Here is an 18,097-nt window from a genome sequence, read left to right on the forward strand (position 1 = left end):
GGATGTTATCAGCCCCCATGTAGCACAGCGCCCCATATACTGAAGGTCATACTATTACATCAGAGATGATGTTATCAGCCCCCATGTAGCACAGCGCCCCATATACTGGAGGTCATATGATCACATCAGAGATGATGTTTTCAGCCCCCCCCGTGTAGCACAGCGCCCCATATACTGGAGGTTATATTATTACATCAGAGATGATGTTATCAGACCCCGTGTAGCACAGCGCCCCATATACTGGAGGTCATTTAATTACATCAGAGGTGATTACATGGGATGTTATCAGCCCCCGTGTAGCACAGCGCCCCATATACTGGAGGTCATATTACATCAGAGATGATGTTATCAGCCCCCCGTGTAGCACAGCGCCCCATATACTGGAGGTTATATTATTACATCAGAGATGATGTTATCAGACCCCGTGTAGCACAGCACCCCATATACTGGAGGTCATATTATTACATCAGAGATGATGTTATCAGACCCCGTGTAGCACAGCGCCCCATATACTGGAGGTCATATTATTACATCAGAGATGATGTTATCAGACCCCGTGTAGCACAGCGCCCCATATACTGGAGGTTATATTATTACATCAGAGATGATGTTATCAGACCCCGTGTAGCACAGCGCCCCATATACTGGAGGTCATATTATTACATCAGAGATGATGTTATCAGCCCCCCGTGTAGCACAGCGCCCCATATACTGGAGGTTATATTATTACATCAGAGATGATGTTATCAGACCCCGTGTAGCACAGCGCCCCATATACTGGAGGTCATATTATTACATCAGAGATGATGTTATCAGCCCCCCGTGTAGCACAGCGCCCCATATACTGGAGGTTATATTATTACATCAGAGATGATGTTATCAGACCCCGTGTAGCACAGCGCCCCATATACTGGAGGTTATATTATTACATCAGAGATGATGTTATCAGACCCCGTGTAGCACAGCGCCCCATATACTGGAGGCCATATTATTACATCAGAGATGATGTTATCAGACCCCGTGTAGCACAGCGCCCCATATACTGGAGGTTATATTATTACATCAGAGATGATGTTATCAGACCCCGTGTAGCACAGCGCCCCATATACTGGAGGTTATATTATTACATCAGAGATGATGTTATCAGACCCCGTGTAGTACAGCACCGCATATACTGGAGGCCATATTATTACATCAGAGGTGATTACATTGGATGTTATCAGCCCCCCGTGTAGCACAGCGCCGCATATACTGGAGGTCATATTGTTAAATCAGAGATGATGTTATCAGACCCCGTGTAGTACAGCACCGCATATACTGGAGGCCATATTATTACATCAGAGGTGATTACATTGGATGTTATCAGCCCCCCGTGTAGCACAGCGCCCCATATACTGGAGGTCACATTGTTGTCCGGATATTGCCTCCATACTGATCCAATCAGTCACATCCTTTGGCAATTCATCTCCTAAGATCACCCTCCATATATGTCTCAGGAAGAGTAAAGTCGGGATCGAGCCATCATTTCACTGCATTTACCCCCCCACATTCATCTACAGCCGCCACAATCACACCACATCCAGACAAAGAATGGGCACGCCGCAACCTCCGCGCATGTTTCATCTCTTTATTGTACTCCTAGCTTTTCTTTACAGGGAGGGTGGAGGTGATCAGACAGGCAGCGACATGGAAGCATCACTAGGGTGGTCACATGTGAGACACACGTTAGTGATCTGTGTGTGGACCCTGCAGAAGGGGCAGCAGGAGACGTGGGTCACCCCTGGGACCACCGCTGCCTTCTCAGTGGTCAGACGCCTGCGCACACAGGATTAGCCCTACAGTAATTCCCTGCTCCCTATGGGATGAGGAGATGTCTGACATATGATATGGCGCTGCCTCTGTCTGCTCCATGACATGCTACTGACTTGTTAAGATCTAAGCTGCTATTCTCTGCCCGAGGCAGCCATGTGATATGACACGGGCCCCTCGTGGAATCTGGAGCCCGGGAGTGAAGGAAGAGCAGGTTGTGCACAGTCCTCATCTTCAGGAGCATAACCCAAGTCCAATGATTAGTCAAAAATACCGGAGTGATTTGTGCAGTAAAGAACGTACATTCACAGTAGCTGCTGTGTGCAGAGCCGTTCCTGACGCAGAGCATGGGGTGTAGTGGTTGTGCTGCAGAGCGCTGCTGCAGAGCAGATGAGAAGTCACAGAACGCCTCGCATCCTGCGCGGCTCAGTTTATTTTCGTCCCCATGATTCGGCTTCTCATTACCGTCGATAGGAGAGGAATGATGGTGAAAAAGCAGAAAATGCTAGTGACAGCAAGACAACATGGGCAGAGAAGAGTCAGAAATACTATGGCGAGAGGACCCAAAGTAAGAGGTGGTGGAGAGAAGGGAAGAGGAGCACAGGGCAGGGCCGGCCAAATGCAGACCCCAGTGTTCAGAGGAGAGGAGGGCAAAGCCTCTGCGGTCACAGGGAGAGTCGTGCGCAGCTTGTTCTTGCACCCATGAGATGGCAGATTCCTACTGGCTCTGGGCCCAGTCCCAAGAGGCGAAACCTCCCCCTCAATTCATGTTAGTACGAAATAGAAAGCAAGATAAAGTCTAGATGCCTCCGAATCATGCCGCCTGCAGCTAATTGGCCTTCTTCACATCAATGTTACCATAACTGGACCCTCGCTCAATCTCCGTCACACCGATCAGACGCCGTACAGCAAACGAGGCTGCGGAGAGACGAAAACATAAGGTCACAAGAAGAAGAAGAAGAGACCACCCTGGAGAAGGAAGAACTAACCCTACCTGTCCACATGAAGCCCATAAATGCCAGGATGAGCAGGGGAGAACCGCTGGCAAAGATACCGATCGCAAACGAGATGAGTGGAGACAGGAGAAGAGTGGCCCAGAACAGAAAGTTCAGCAGGGTCCATGGTCGACGAGTGGGCACAATCTGAGGACCAGGAAAGGTGCCCTCCTGGATGTACTGCTCCTGGAGAGCATCCTGAAAAGGAAGAGCCACATACGTCAGAAGCTGCGACACCCATGACATTCAGTATCCTGGCTAAGAATCGACACAGCCCCGAGCCCATCACCTGCAGGCGCCGGCCCCCCAATCGCCTGCCAGCCCCGAGCCAATGGCCTGCAGGCACCAGCCCCCAATCGCCTGCCAGACCCGAGAACATCACCTGCAGGCGCTGGACCCCTATCGCCTGCCAGCCCCGAGCCAATAGCCTGCAGGCATCGGCCCCCAATCGCCTGCCAGACCCGAGAACATCGCCTGCAGGCACCGGCCCTAATCGCCTGCCAGACCCGAGAACATCGCCTGCAGGCACCGGCCCCCAATCGCCTGCCAGCCCCGAGCCAATGGCCTGCAGGCACCGACCCCCAATCGCCTGCCAGACCCGAGCCAATGGCCTGCAGGCACCGGCCCCCAATCGCCTGCCAGACCTGAGAACATCGCCTGCAGGCACCGGCCCCCAATCGCCTGCCAGCCCCGAGCCAATGGCCTGCAGGGACCGGCCCTAATCGCCTGCCAGACCTGAGAACATCGCCTGCAGGCACCGGCCCCCAATCGCCTGCCAGCCCCGAGCCAATGGCCTGCAGGGACCGGCCCCCAATCGCCTGCCAGACCCGAGCACATCACTTGCAGGCACCGACCCCAATTGCCTGCCAGACCCAAGCACATGGCCTGAAGGCACTGGCCCCCAATTGCTTGCATGAGCCGGCCCAAATTCTTTGGTGGTGGTTGGGTGCACCACTCTTCCGACGCTTACCTTCTCCTGATAAAGCCTATGGAGCCATACTGCCGCCTCCTTCTCGTCTTCTGGGATCTCTTCCAGGGGGAAACGCCTGAAATGACAATGAAATGAATGGTGTCCTCAATAATCAGAGGACAGAAAGTTCTCCAGATCCTGCTGCGCTGCAGCTCACCTCACACACATGTCCGCTTCATACTTCTTCCCATACAAAATCCCCAGCAAAGATGGATTCTTGTTTTCACGGAAATTCAGGGTAACATCGTACACTGCCGAGACTGAAGAGACATGGAAAATGTCAATAATAAGAAATGTTAAGGCACTCACTGACCCTACTGACACAAGTGACAATGTGAACAGTGCCCGATGGATGCATGCGACGCGGGGGGAGAGCGTCCTGACTAATAACCACAGACAATGCACATGAGGTGGCATCGCAGCTCATACTGCATTCACCATCTATGTCTGACTACGGCTTTTTGGCTGGTCCTGCGAAGGGAGCACTAGGAGGCACAGTATTTATCTGAGAAGAAAGTGGAGATGGCCCCAGCTATAAGAGATACTGAAGACTAAATGTGATGGTGTGCTAGTGTGGCTTATGTACCATTTTGTGTGGGTTCATGTTTTGGGTGTGGTGGTCTGTCTAGTCGATATATTGTTTGTCCTGTTAAGTCAGGTTACATCCCCTTGAAGTGCTTCTGTCCCTAGGTCTAGGGGAGGGGGCCTGGGCTCCACCTAAACTCTCTGTTTACTTGGGGGATTAGTCAGTCATTCTGGATGAGACTTACAAGAGAAGAAGCAAGATTGAACCTGAGGGAAAAGCTGCGGCTCCCCAGAGAGACCTGGACACTTATTGCTTACTGGACCATATTAGTGTTTCTGCACTATTTTTACCCTCTGTATGGTGGATTATGTTATGGACTATTTGATTTGCTTGGTATAAATGTTTTTTGGATTCTTCATCCACCTCTCGCTCTGTTGATTGTGTGATATGGGAGAAGGACCCCGTCACACTATAAAGTACGGCACATGTAGGCCAGCTACCAGACATAGGTTCCCATCACCTGTCCCACGGAGGCACTGCACCGCAGTGGTGAAGCCTTTGGTTCGGGGGAGGAGATGATGTTTGAGCTGAGCCAGTCCCTTTTTATCGGCCACTTCCATGCTGATCTTATGCTTTGTCTCTGTGAATCTTGTCCCTTCACAATACAGCAAGAACTAGGAGAGAGAATATATAAAGTTTAGTGAAGCAGCCATGCGGCACGGAAGACGAAGATGTGGGGAAAATCAGAGACCGTCACTGAGGAAAGAAGAGATAAAGATTCAGGCAGATAACCGGAGGTGGTAAAGTAGGAGACAGACACGTAGGCCTTCACCCACCGCCACCAGCAAATCACCGCAAAAACATAATCCGAGGTCTCAGCAGACCCTGCACTGCACTGACAAGCTATGTGCAGGCCACAGCCTCCATGACAGAGGACGCCACTCACCCACATGTACTCTGGGTAGTCACGCAAGCTGTGCAGACCATTGATGACCGTGTCACGATCTTCCTCCCACTTGCGCTTACAGAAGACAATTTCCAGAAAGTACCATGTCCAGCCGATCAGTGGCACCATCAGCAGCTCTTTCTTTGCAAGAACTTTTGAGCTCTTGTGACAAGAAGAACAGAGGAAAAAGGCAAGAAATATGAGATTAGAGGAGATGCTGGAGGCTTGAGAACCGGCCTGAGCTGTGGAGAGACGGGCCCCAGTCATGGTACGGCTGCCATACGGTCATGATCAGTGCCGGGCAGAAGATATTCTCAGCCGCACATCGGTTTCACGTAGTGACAGACGACGGTGGACAATAAGTGTACGGTTCCCGGAGGACTTCACAGTACTCACCCCTAAGACTCCAAAACGTTCACACATGGTCCATCCACACAGGAAATCAATTTCAAAGTTGTGATTGAGGATGATAATGACATGCTCCTTCCCAAAGTGTGCCACCGTCTCCTGGTCAGTGAAAAGGGTGCACTGTGTGCCCGACCACCACTCCAGCAGCATCACCAGCTCTAAGAGAGAGGACACCGTGAGCACACGACCACATGACCCTGCCCCGCGCCCTGCTGAACGCCCCGCTGAACGATACTTACGGCTCCACAGCGAGTAGGACAGACGGCAGTTCACCCTGCGGTACAGCTGCTTGTTGTAGCTCCATAGCGGGAGGGTGCACAGCTGCAGGAAATTGATTATCAGGCCACTTACGACAAACACAAAGCCAATCAGCAGGTGGACCACAAACTGAGTCTTCAGGAACCCCCACACCCCCATTCTGGAGCCAGCATTCAGTGCCGCTTACACGGACCCTCACTCAAAGCCACTGTCCTGGGAAGAAACAAGAGAGAATAAGTATGAGCCGAGGAGTGACCGCGACATTAACCTCTCACAGCCTACAAGAGGGCATAACCAAGGTGTGCTCAACCATCATGCACACAGCACTCATGTCACCGGAGCGCGTCTCCCCCACACCATTGCCAAACACAGCAGAGGGTCACATTAATTGGGGGCACCGTCAAAGTGTCAGCCTTAACATGCTCTGCAACATACCGGGGCAGAAACAAAATCATCAGATGTAGGTGATACAGTATTCCCTCATAGGCTGCTCTGTGTCCATGCTAATCCAGGACACCCAAAACCTAAACAATAGGACCCCCAGCCCCCACATGTAGACCAAGCACTTCTGAGAAAACCCCGATAACCTCAGTGGTGACAGTAGAAACAGGGGAAGCATGGAGGGCTGGGGAGGACGAGCACCCCACTGCTGAGGTCAGGGTGCTGGGGAGGACAAGAACCCCACTGCTGAGGTCAGGGTGCGGGGGAGGACAAGAACCCCACTGCTGAGGTCAGGGTGCGGGGGAGGACAAGAACCCCACTGCTGAGGTCAGGGTGCGGGGGAGGACAAGAACCCCACTGCTGAGGTCAGGGTGCTGGGGAGGACAAGAACCCCACTGCTGAGGTCAGGGTGCTGGGGAGGACAAGAACCCCACTGCTGAGGTCAGGGTGCTGGGGAGGACGAGCACCCCACTGCTGAGGTCAGGGTGCTGGGGAGGACGAGCACCCCACTGCTGAGGTCAGGGTGCTGGGGAGGACGAGCACCCCACTGCTGAGGTCAGGGTGCTGGGGAGGACGAGCACCCCACTGCTGAGGTCAGGGTGCTGGGGAGGACAAGCACCCCACTGCTGAGGTCAGGGTGCTGGGGAGGACAAGCACCCCACTGCTGAGGTCAGGGTGCTGGGGAGGACAAGCACCCCACTGCTGAGGTCAGGGTGCTGGGGAGGACAAGCACCCCACTGCTGAGGTCAGGGTGCTGGGGAGGACAAGAACCCCACTGCTGAGGTCAGGGTGCTGGGGAGGACGAGCACCCCACTGCTGAGGTCAGGGTGCTGGGGAGGACAAGAACCCCACTGCTGAGGTCAGGGTGCTGGGGAGGACGAGCACCCCACTGCTGAGGTCAGGGTGCTGGGGAGGACGAGCACCCCACTGCTGAGGTCAGGGTGCTGGGGAGGACGAGCACCCCACTGCTGAGGTCAGGGTGCTGGGGAGGACGAGCACCCCACTGCTGAGGTCAGGGTGCTGGGGAGGACGAGCACCCCACTGCTGAGGTCAGGGTGCTGGGGAGGACGAGCACCCCACTGCTGAGGTCAGGGTGCTGGGGAGGACGAGCACCCCACTGCTGAGGTCAGGGTGCTGGGGAGGACGAGCACCCCACTGCTGAGGTCAGGGTGCTGGGGAGGACGAGCACCCCACTGCTGAGGTCAGGGTGCTGGGGAGGACGAGCACCCCACTGCTGAGGTCAGGGTGCTGGGGAGGACGAGCACCCCACTGCTGAGGTCAGGGTGCTGGGGAGGACGAGCACCCCACTGCTGAGGTCAGGGTGCTGGGGAGGACGAGCACCCCACTGCTGAGGTCAGGGTGCTGGGGAGGACGAGCACCCCACTGCTGAGGTCAGGGTGCTGGGGAGGACGAGCACCCCACTGCTGAGGTCAGGGTGCTGGGGAGGACGAGCACCCCACTGCTGAGGTCAGGGTGCTGGGGAGGACGAGCACCCCACTGCTGAGGTCAGGGTGCTGGGGAGGACGAGCACCCCACTGCTGAGGTCAGGGTGCTGGGGAGGACGAGCACCCCACTGCTGAGGTCAGGGTGCTGGGGAGGACGAGCACCCCACTGCTGAGGTCAGGGTGCTGGGGAGGACGAGCACCCCACTGCTGAGGTCAGGGTGCTGGGGAGGACGAGCACCCCACTGCTGAGGTCAGGGTGCTGGGGAGGACGAGCACCCCACTGCTGAGGTCAGGGTGCTGGGGAGGGACGAGCACCCCACTGCTGAGGTCAGGGTGCTGGGGAGGACGAGCACCCCACTGCTGAGGTCAGGGTGCTGGGGAGGACGAGCACCCCACTGCTGAGGTCAGGGTGCTGGGGAGGACGAGCACCCCACTGCTGAGGTCAGGGTGCTGGGGAGGACGAGCACCCCACTGCTGAGGTCAGGGTGCTGGGGAGGACGAGCACCCCACTGCTGAGGTCAGGGTGCTGGGGAGGACGAGCACCCCACTGCTGAGGTCAGGGTGCTGGGGAGGACGAGCACCCCACTGCTGAGGTCAGGGTGCTGGGGGAGGACGAGCACCCCACTGCTGAGGTCAGGGTGCTGGGGAGGACGAGCACCCCACTGCTGAGGTCAGGGTTGCTGGGGAGGACGAGCACCCCACTGCTGAGGTCAGGGTGCTGGGGAGGACGAGCACCCCACTGCTGAGGTCAGGGTGCTGGGGAGGACGAGCACCCCACTGCTGAGGTCAGGGTGCTGGGGAGGACGAGCACCCCACTGCTGAGGTCAGGGTGCTGGGGAGGACGAGCACCCCACTGCTGAGGTCAGGGTGCTGGGGAGGACGAGCACCCCCACTGCTGAGGTCAGGGTGCTGGGGAGGACGAGCACCCCACTGCTGAGGTCAGGGTGCTGGGGGAGGACGAGCACCCCACTGCTGAGGTCAGGGTGCTGGGGAGGACGAGCACCCCACTGCTGAGGTCAGGGTGCTGGGGAGGACGAGCACCCCACTGCTGAGGTCAGGGTGCTGGGGAGGACGAGCACCCCACTGCTGAGGTCAGGGTGCTGGGGAGGACGAGCACCCCACTGCTGAGGTCAGGGTGCTGGGGAGGACGAGCACCCCACTGCTGAGGTCAGGGTGCTGGGGAGGACGAGCACCCCACTGCTGAGGTCAGGGTGCTGGGGAGGGACGAGCACCCCACTGCTGAGGTCAGGGTGCTGGGGAGGACGAGCACCCCACTGCTGAGGTCAGGGTGCTGGGGAGGACGAGCACCCCACTGCTGAGGTCAGGGTGCTGGGGAGGACGAGCACCCCACTGCTGAGGTCAGGGTGCTGGGGAGGACGAGCACCCCACTGCTGAGGTCAGGGTGCTGGGGGAGGACGAGCACCCCACTGCTGAGGTCAGGGTGCTGGGGAGGACGAGCACCCCACTGCTGAGGTCAGGGTGCTGGGGAGGACGAGCACCCCACTGCTGAGGTCAGGGTGCTGGGGAGGACGAGCACCCCACTGCTGAGGTCAGGGTGCTGGGGAGGACGAGCACCCCACTGCTGAGGTCAGGGTGCTGGGGAGGACGAGCACCCCACTGCTGAGGTCAGGGTGCTGGGGAGGACGAGCACCCCACTGCTGAGGTCAGGGTGCTGGGGGAGGACGAGCACCCCACTGCTGAGGTCAGGGTGCTGGGGAGGACGAGCACCCCACTGCTGAGGTCAGGGTGCTGGGGAGGACGAGCACCCCACTGCTGAGGTCAGGGTGCTGGGGAGGACGAGCACCCCACTGCTGAGGTCAGGGTGCTGGGGAGGACAAGAACCCCACTGCTGAGGTCAGGGTGCTAAGGAGGACCAGCACCCCACTGCTGAGGTCAGGGTGCTAAGGAGGACCAGCACCCCACTGCTGAGGTCAGGGTGCTGGGGAGGACCAGCACCCCACTGCTGAGGTCAGGGTGCTGGGGAGGACCAGCACCCCACTGCTGAGGTCAGGGTGCTGGGGAGGACCAGCACCCCACTGCTGAGGTCAGGGTGCTGGAGAGGACCAGCACCCCACTGCTGAGGTCAGGGTGCTGGGGAGGACCAGCACCCCACTGCTGAGGTCAGGGTGCTGGGGGAGGACCAGCACCCCACTGCTGAGGTCAGGGTGCTGGGGAGGACCAGCACCTCACTGCTGAGGTCAGGGTGCTGGGGAGGACCAGCACCCACTGCTGAGGTCAGGGTGCTGGGGAGGACCAGCACCCCACTGCTGAGGTCAGGGTGCTGGGGAGGACAAGCACCCCACTGCTGAGGTCAGGGTGCTGGGGAGGACAAGCACCCCACTGCTGAGGTCAGGGTGCTGGGGAGGACAAGCACCCCACTGCTGAGGTCAGGGTGCTGGGGAGGACAAGAACCCCACTGCTGAGGTCAGGGTGCTGGGGAGGACAAGAACCCCACTGCTGAGGTCAGGGTGCTGGGGAGGACCAGCACCCACTGCTGAGGTCAGGGTGCTGGGGAGGACAAGAACCCCGACTGCTGAGGTCAGGGTGCTGGGGAGGACAAGAACCCCACTGCTGAGGTCAGGGTGCTGGGGAGGACAAGAACCCCACTGCTGAGGTCAGGGTGCTGGGGAGGACAAGAACCCCACTGCTGAGGTCAGGGTGCTGGGAGGACAAGAACCCCACTGCTGAGGTCAGGGTGCTGGGGAGGACGAGCACCCCACTGCTGAGGTCAGGGTGCTGGGGAGGACAGGGTGAGGGTGAAATGGGATTACTATGCATACGGGCACTCACCAGTATAGATAGTACACCATGGCCAGAGCAAACAAGGTGGCACACACCCCGGAGAACAGGCAGACAGCAGACTGATTTGCCAACATTCTGATCAATATGTTGTTGAGAGTTTGTCCGGTGCCGATCCAATGAAGAAATACAGCAGAATGGTAATGAAATAGTGGTATGTCAGGCCGGCCGCTCACTAGGAACCCTGAGAATGCCGCTGCGACACCCCATTCACACGACGTCCGTAATCCTCACCGGGGTTCATTCCAGGTCCCCGAAGCCTCCGATCCACTGCAAATCACAGCCCCATAAACCCTTCCTTACATCACTTATAAAAGGGGGGCACCGATTCAGGGGAGTCTTGTGTGGGAAAAATCTCCTGGCGATTCTCCTCAGAGATCCTCTACAGACGTGACAGGTGAGAGTCTTACTAAAGCCGGACAATCCCTGAGGATTAAGCCTGTGAGGGACAGTTCTGCAGGGTCAGCAGAAGCCTAGCCGGGGTCTGACACCCCCTGATTCGATAAACCGGAACACCCAAAAACCAGCGGGATTGAAAAAGGAGGAACCTAAAAAACCTCGAAAAATCAACCCCAGCGCCCAAACACAAGCGAAAACAAAGCACTTATAGACTGAGCAGAGTAAAGCTCATAATCTGATTAATGAGCAAACAGACAGCACAAGAGAGACCAGCGAGAAAAGACTGAGAAGACGTCATCAAAACATAATACACAACACAGAAAGACCACCGAGAAGAGACCGAGCACACAGCTCCACAACATAACACTACACAAAGAGACCACCGAGAAGAGACCGAGCACACAGCTCCACAACATAACACTACACAAAGAGACCACCGAGAAGAGACCGAGCACACAGCTCCACAACATAATACACTACACAAAGAGACCACCGAGAAGAGACCGAGCACACAGCTCCACAACATAATACACTACACAAAGAGACCACCGAGAAGAGACCGAGCACACAGCTCCACAACATAATACACTACACAAAGAGACCACCGAGAAGAAACCGAGCACACAGCTCCACAATACACTACACAAAGATACCACCGAGAAGAGACCGAGCACACAGCTCCACAACATAATACACTACACAAAGAGACCACCGAGAAGAAACCGAGCACACAGCTCCACAACATAATACACTACACAAAGAGACCACCGAGAAGAAACCGAGCACACAGCTCCACAACATAATACACTACACAAAGAGACCACCGAGAAGAGACCGAGCACACAGAACCACAACATAATACACTACACAAAGAGACCACCGAGAAGAAACCGAGCACACAGCTCCACAACATAACACACTACACAAAGAGACCACCGAGAAGAAACCGAGCACACAGCTCCACAACATAATACACTACACAAAGAGACCACCGAGAAGAGACCGAGCACACAGCTCCACGACATAATACACTACACAAAGAGACCACCGAGAACAGACCGAGCACACAGCTCCACAACATAATACACTACGCAAAGAGACCACCGAGAAGAGACCGAGCACACAGCTCCACAACATAATACACTACACAAAGAGACCACCGAGAAGAGACCGAGCACACAGCTCCACAACATAATACACTACACAAAGAGACCACCGAGAAGAGACCGAGCACACAGCACCACAACATAATACACTACACAAAGAGACCACCGAGAAGAGACCGAGCACACAGCTCCACAACATAATACACTACACAAAGAGACCACCGAGAAGAGACCGAGCACACAGCACCACAACATAATACACTACACAAAGAGACCACCGAGAAGAGACCGAGCACACAGCTCCACAACATAATACACTACACAGAGAGACCACCGAGAAGAGACCGAGCACACAGCTCCACGACACACTACACAAAGATACCACCGAGAAGAGAACGAGCACACAGCTCCACAACATAACACATTACACAAAGATACCACCGAGAAGAGACCGAGCACACAGCTCCACAACATAATACACTACTCAAACAGACCACCGAGAAGAGACCGAGCACACAGCTCCACAACATAATACACTACACAGAGAGACCACCGAGAAGAGACCGAGCACACAGCTCCACGACATAATACACTACACAAAGAGACCACCGAGAAGAGACCGAGCACACAGCTCCACAACATAACACTACACAAAGATACCACCGAGAAGAGACTGAGCACACAGTACCACAACATAATACACTACACAAAAGAGACCACCGAGAAGAGACCGAGCACACAGCTCCACAACATAACACTACACAAAGATACCACCGAGAAGAGACCGAGCACACAGCTCCACAACATAACACACTACACAAAGAGACCACCGAGAAGAGACCGAGCACACAGCTCCACAACATAATACACTACACAAACAGACCACCGAGAAGAAACCGAGCACACAGCTCCACAACATAATACACTACACAAAGACCACAGAGAGGAAACCGAGCACACAGCTCCACAACATAATGCACTACACAAAGAGACCACCGAGAAGAAACCGAGCACACAGCTCCACAACATAATACACTACACAAAGAGACCACCGAGAAGAAACCGAGCACACAGAACCACAACATAATACACTACACAAAGAGACCACAGAGAAGAGACCGAGCACACAGCGCCACAACATAATACATTACACAAAGAGACCACCGAGAAGAAACCAAGCACACAGTACCACAACATAATACACTACACAAAGAGACCACAGAGAAGAAACCGAGCACACAGAACCACAAACATAATACACTACACAAAGAGACCACCGAGAAGAGACCGAGCACACAGCTCCACAACATAATACACTACACAAAGAGACCACAGAGAAGAAACCGAGCACACAGCTCCACAACATAATACACAACACAAAGAGACCACTGAGAAGAAACCGAGCACACAGCTCCACAACATAATACACTACACAAAGAGACCACCGAGAAGAAACAGAGCACACAGCTCCACAACATAATACACTACACAAAGAGACCACAGAGAAGAGACTGAGAAGACGTCATCAAAACATAATACACTAGACAAAGAGACTACTGAAAAGAGACCGAGCACACAGCTCCACAACATAACACACTATACAAAGACCACCGAGAAGAAACCGAGCACACAGCTCCACAACATAATACACTACACAGAGAGACCACCGAGAAGAGACCGAGCACACAGCTCCACGACACACTACACAAAAGATACCACCGAGAAGAGACCGAGCACACAGCTCCACAACACACTACACAAACAGACCACCGAGAAGAGACAGAGCACACAGCTCCACAACATAACACACTACGCAAAGAGACCACCGAGAAGAGACTGAGCACACAGTACCACAACATAATACACTACACAAAGAGACCACCGAGAAGAGACCGAGCACACAGCTCCACAACATAACACACTACACAAAGAGACCACCGAGAAGAGACCGAGCACACAGCTCCACAACATAATACACTACACAAACAGACCACCGAGAAGAGACCGAGCACACAGCTCCACAACATAATACACTACACAAAGAGACCACAGAGAGGAAACCGAACACACAGCTCCACAACATAATACACTACACAAAGAGACCACCGAGAAGAAACCGAGCACACAGCTCGACAACATAATACACTACACAAAGAGACCACCGAGAAGAAACCAAGCACACAGCACCACAACATAATACACTACACAAAGAGACCACAGAGAAGAAACCGAACACACAGCTCCACAACATAATACACTACACAAACAGACCACCGAGAAGAAACCGAGCACACAGCTCCACAACATAATACACTACACAAAGACCACAGAGAGGAAACCGAGCACACAGCTCCACAACATAATGCACTACACAAAGAGACCACCGAGAAGAAACCGAGCACACAGCTCCACAACATAATACACTACACAAAGAGACCACCGAGAAGAAACCGAGCACACAGAACCACAACATAATACACTACACAAAGAGACCACAGAGAAGAGACCGAGCACACAGCGCCACAACATAATACACTACACAAAGAGACCACCGAGAAGAAACCAAGCACACAGTACCACAACATAATACACTACACAAAGAGACCACAGAGAAGAAACCGAGCACACAGAACCACAAACATAATACACTACACAAAGAGACCACCGAGAAGAGACCGAGCACACAGCTCCACAACATAATACACAACACAAAGAGACCACTGAGAAGAAACCGAGCACACAGCTCCACAACATAATACACTACACAAAGAGACCACCGAGAAGAAACAGAGCACACAGCTCCACAACATAATACACTACACAAAGAGACCACAGAGAAGAGACTGAGAAGACGTCATCAAAACATAATACACTAGACAAAGAGACTACTGAAAAGAGACCGAGCACACAGCTCCACAACATAACACACTATACAAAGACCACCGAGAAGAAACCAAGCACACAGCTCCACAACATAATACACTACACAAAGAGACCACCGAGAAGAAACCGAGCACACAGCTCCACAACATAATACACAACACAAAGAGACCACCGAGAAGAAACCGAGCACACAGCTCGACAACATAATACACTACACAGAGACCACCGAGAAGAAACCGAGCACACAGCTCGACAACATAATACACTACACAAAGAGACCACCGAGAAGAAACCAAGCACACAGCACCACAACATAATACACTACACAAAGAGACCACAGAGAAGAGACTGAGAAGACGTCATCAAAACATAATACACTAGACAAAAGAGACTACTGAAAAGAGACCGAGCACACAGCTCCACAACATAATACACTACAGAGAGAGACCACGGAGGACAAAACACACAGCACAACACAACACAAAGAGCAGCAAGAAGAGACAGAGCACACGTCACTACAGCATAATACACAACACACACACCATGAAAGAGACCAGCGAGAAGAGACTGAGCACACAGCACAACATAATACACGAGACGAGACCAGCAAGAGACCGAGCACACGTCACAACAAAATGCACCACACACACACACACACACACAAGACCTGCAAGAAGAGACCGATCACTGTTAGACACGAGATAACACCACAAGAGAGACAAGCAAGAAAGACCAAGTACACATTATCACACCGTATCACGAAGACAATGAGCGGTCATGCGGTGTTCTGCTCTATACTCACCAGGTGTCATGGTGCCTTCTGCCCCTGTTCACACTGCAGGGTCTGACACGCCACCTGGTGATTTTGAGTTGCTCAGTTACAGCCGGGTGTCGACCAGTTGTGTGCTTACCAGTGATCGGTCTAGTAGGAGTTAATTGGCCTGTGAATTGCTGCTAGGGTCACAAGTTACTGAAGGCCTATCACAGCCGCCTCCACCCTTTAAAAGATGGTGGAACCTGTTACTCCATGCAGATTATACCTCTAGCGACACCAATTATTGTGCGTTGTGATCCAGCTATTGGTGAACCGCTGAGCGCTATTTGGTGTGCGGTGGAAACACCCTTGTAGTTTGTTTATTTCCTCCCTGTACATTATTTCTCCCAGAGCACATATCGTCTTTACCCCTGTGTGTGTTTGCAGAGTTTGAGCTTTGGTTTTGTGGGACTCATCACTCCTGTCCTGGCCCTCCCCGGTGGTGGGGGTTAGGGGGTATTACACTAGGGCTCATCAGGAGTCAGGGATATGCTGGTGGTCCAGACCTCTTCACCATCTGAAGTACCTCTGGGATTAGGGACAGCTTAGGGTCATTCTAGGCGCCCCCATTCTAAGTTACCGTGTCACCCTGTGATAGGAGCACAACATAGTAGATATGGAAAGTATTCACACCCCTTTACATTTTTCACTTGTTTCATTGCAGCCATTTGGTACATTTTTGTCTCATTAATGTACATTCTGCACCCCATCCCCCATCCTGACAGATAAAACAGAAATGTAGAAATTTTGCAAATTTATTAAACAAGAAAAACTCAAATCTCACATGGTCATAAGTATTCATACCCTTTGCTCAGTATTGAGCAGACGCCTCACTTTTGAGCTAGTACAGCCATGAGTCTTCTTGGGATCCTGGATTTGGGGACCCTTGGCCATTCTTCCTTGCATATCCTCTCCAGTTCCGTCAGATTGGATGGTGAACGTTGGCGGACGCCATTTTCAGGTCTCTCCAGAGATGCTCAATTGGGTTTAGGTCAGGGCCGGTCAAGAATGGTCACAGAGTTGTTCTGAAGCCGCTCCTTTGTTATTTTAGCTGCGTGCTTAGGGTCATTGTCTTGTTGGAAGGTGAACCTTCGGCCAAGTCTGAGGTCCAGGTTTTCTTCCAGGATATCTCTGTACTTGGCAGCATTCATCTTTCCTTCAATTACAACCAGTCATCCTGTCCCTCCCCCCACAGCACAATGCTGCCTTCACCATGTCTCACTGTGGGGATTGTACTGGGCAGGTGATGAGCAGTGCTGTCCCTGCCCCCATAGCATGATGCTGCCACCACCATGCTTCATTGTGGGGATTGTATTGGGCAGGTGATGAGCAGTGCCTAGTTTTCTCCATACATACCGCTTAGAATTATCACCAAAAAGTTCTATCTACATCTCATCAGACCAGAGAATTTTATTTCTCAGTCTGGGAGGCCTTCATGTGTTTTTTTTGCAAACTCTATGCGGCTTTCATATGTCTTGCACTGAGGACAGGCTTCCGTCGGGTCACTCTGCCATAAAGGCCCGACTGGTGGAGGCTGCAGTGATAGGCGACTTTGTGGTCTTTCTCCCATCTCCCTACTGCATCTCTGGAGCTCAGCCACAGTGATCTTTGTGTTCTTCTTTACCTCTCTCACCAAGGCTCTTCTCCTATGATTGCTCAGTTTGGCTGGACGGTCAGGTCAAGGAATAGTTCTGGTGGTCCCAAACGTCTTCCATTTAAGGATTCCATAATCCACTGTGCCTCTGCTGCACATGCCCCGGCATACTCCTCAGTGCCTCCGCTACACATGCCTCGGCATATGTGACGATGTGTCCCTCCCCAACTACATGTGTCCCTCATGTAGGTTGCTTGGCTGTCTTTGTTCTTCTCAGCTAGGGGTGACTCCAATAGACAGGCCTGTGGGAGACAATGGAGCCATGAGCTTCTGGAGACTTCTCCATACATAACCACTACTCAAAAGTGGGTGCGAACCCTTCCCATCCAGGGGGTGGATCTAAGGGGAGATGGGAGATTGATCCACGTTTTGAGTTAGTTGATGCTTTGCTGGCTGAAGGACGAGGATCTATGCTGAGGGCAGATCCTGGTGCCTGTGTATTGACTATGGGACATTGAAGATCAGATGCTACGTGGGAGTTGTGTTGTCCCAGTCACACTATCGGATTTAAGGAACGCATCTAAGGGACTGTTGTTGCATTTTCCTTGGCGTTGGATTGCTGGGTGGCGCCCCCGGATCAGTTTTCTTTGTTTGGACTCATTGTGGACTCTAAAGAACCATTTTGATATTGGATGTGCTATGCT

At 53.4% G+C, this 18,097-nt stretch overlaps 1 protein-coding gene across 2 annotated transcripts in view; it reads right to left on the reverse strand.

Annotated features, from left to right (window-relative positions):
- Positions 1-1,613: 1,613 nt before the first annotated feature.
- The window catches only part of AGPAT3 (1-acylglycerol-3-phosphate O-acyltransferase 3), a 25,323-nt gene continuing 8,839 nt past the window's right edge, over positions 1,614-18,097 (reverse strand). For both annotated transcript variants that reach the window (XM_075334817.1, XM_075334816.1), the window contains exons 2-9: positions 5,894-6,125; positions 5,643-5,812; positions 5,247-5,408; positions 4,821-4,974; positions 3,932-4,034; positions 3,775-3,850; positions 2,804-3,002; positions 1,614-2,727 (exon numbers count right to left, since the gene is read on the reverse strand). In XM_075334817.1, coding sequence (XP_075190932.1) covers positions 2,639-2,727; positions 2,804-3,002; positions 3,775-3,850; positions 3,932-4,034; positions 4,821-4,974; positions 5,247-5,408; positions 5,643-5,812; positions 5,894-6,071 — 1,131 coding nt within the window. In that variant the 5' untranslated portion in view covers positions 6,072-6,125 and the 3' untranslated portion in view covers positions 1,614-2,638. The remainder of the gene's footprint in view (positions 2,728-2,803; positions 3,003-3,774; positions 3,851-3,931; positions 4,035-4,820; positions 4,975-5,246; positions 5,409-5,642; positions 5,813-5,893; positions 6,126-18,097) is intronic.

This window comes from Anomaloglossus baeobatrachus, chromosome 2, assembly GCF_048569485.1.
Source record: "Anomaloglossus baeobatrachus isolate aAnoBae1 chromosome 2, aAnoBae1.hap1, whole genome shotgun sequence".
In the NCBI taxonomy this organism is placed as follows: domain Eukaryota; kingdom Metazoa; phylum Chordata; class Amphibia; order Anura; family Aromobatidae; genus Anomaloglossus; species Anomaloglossus baeobatrachus.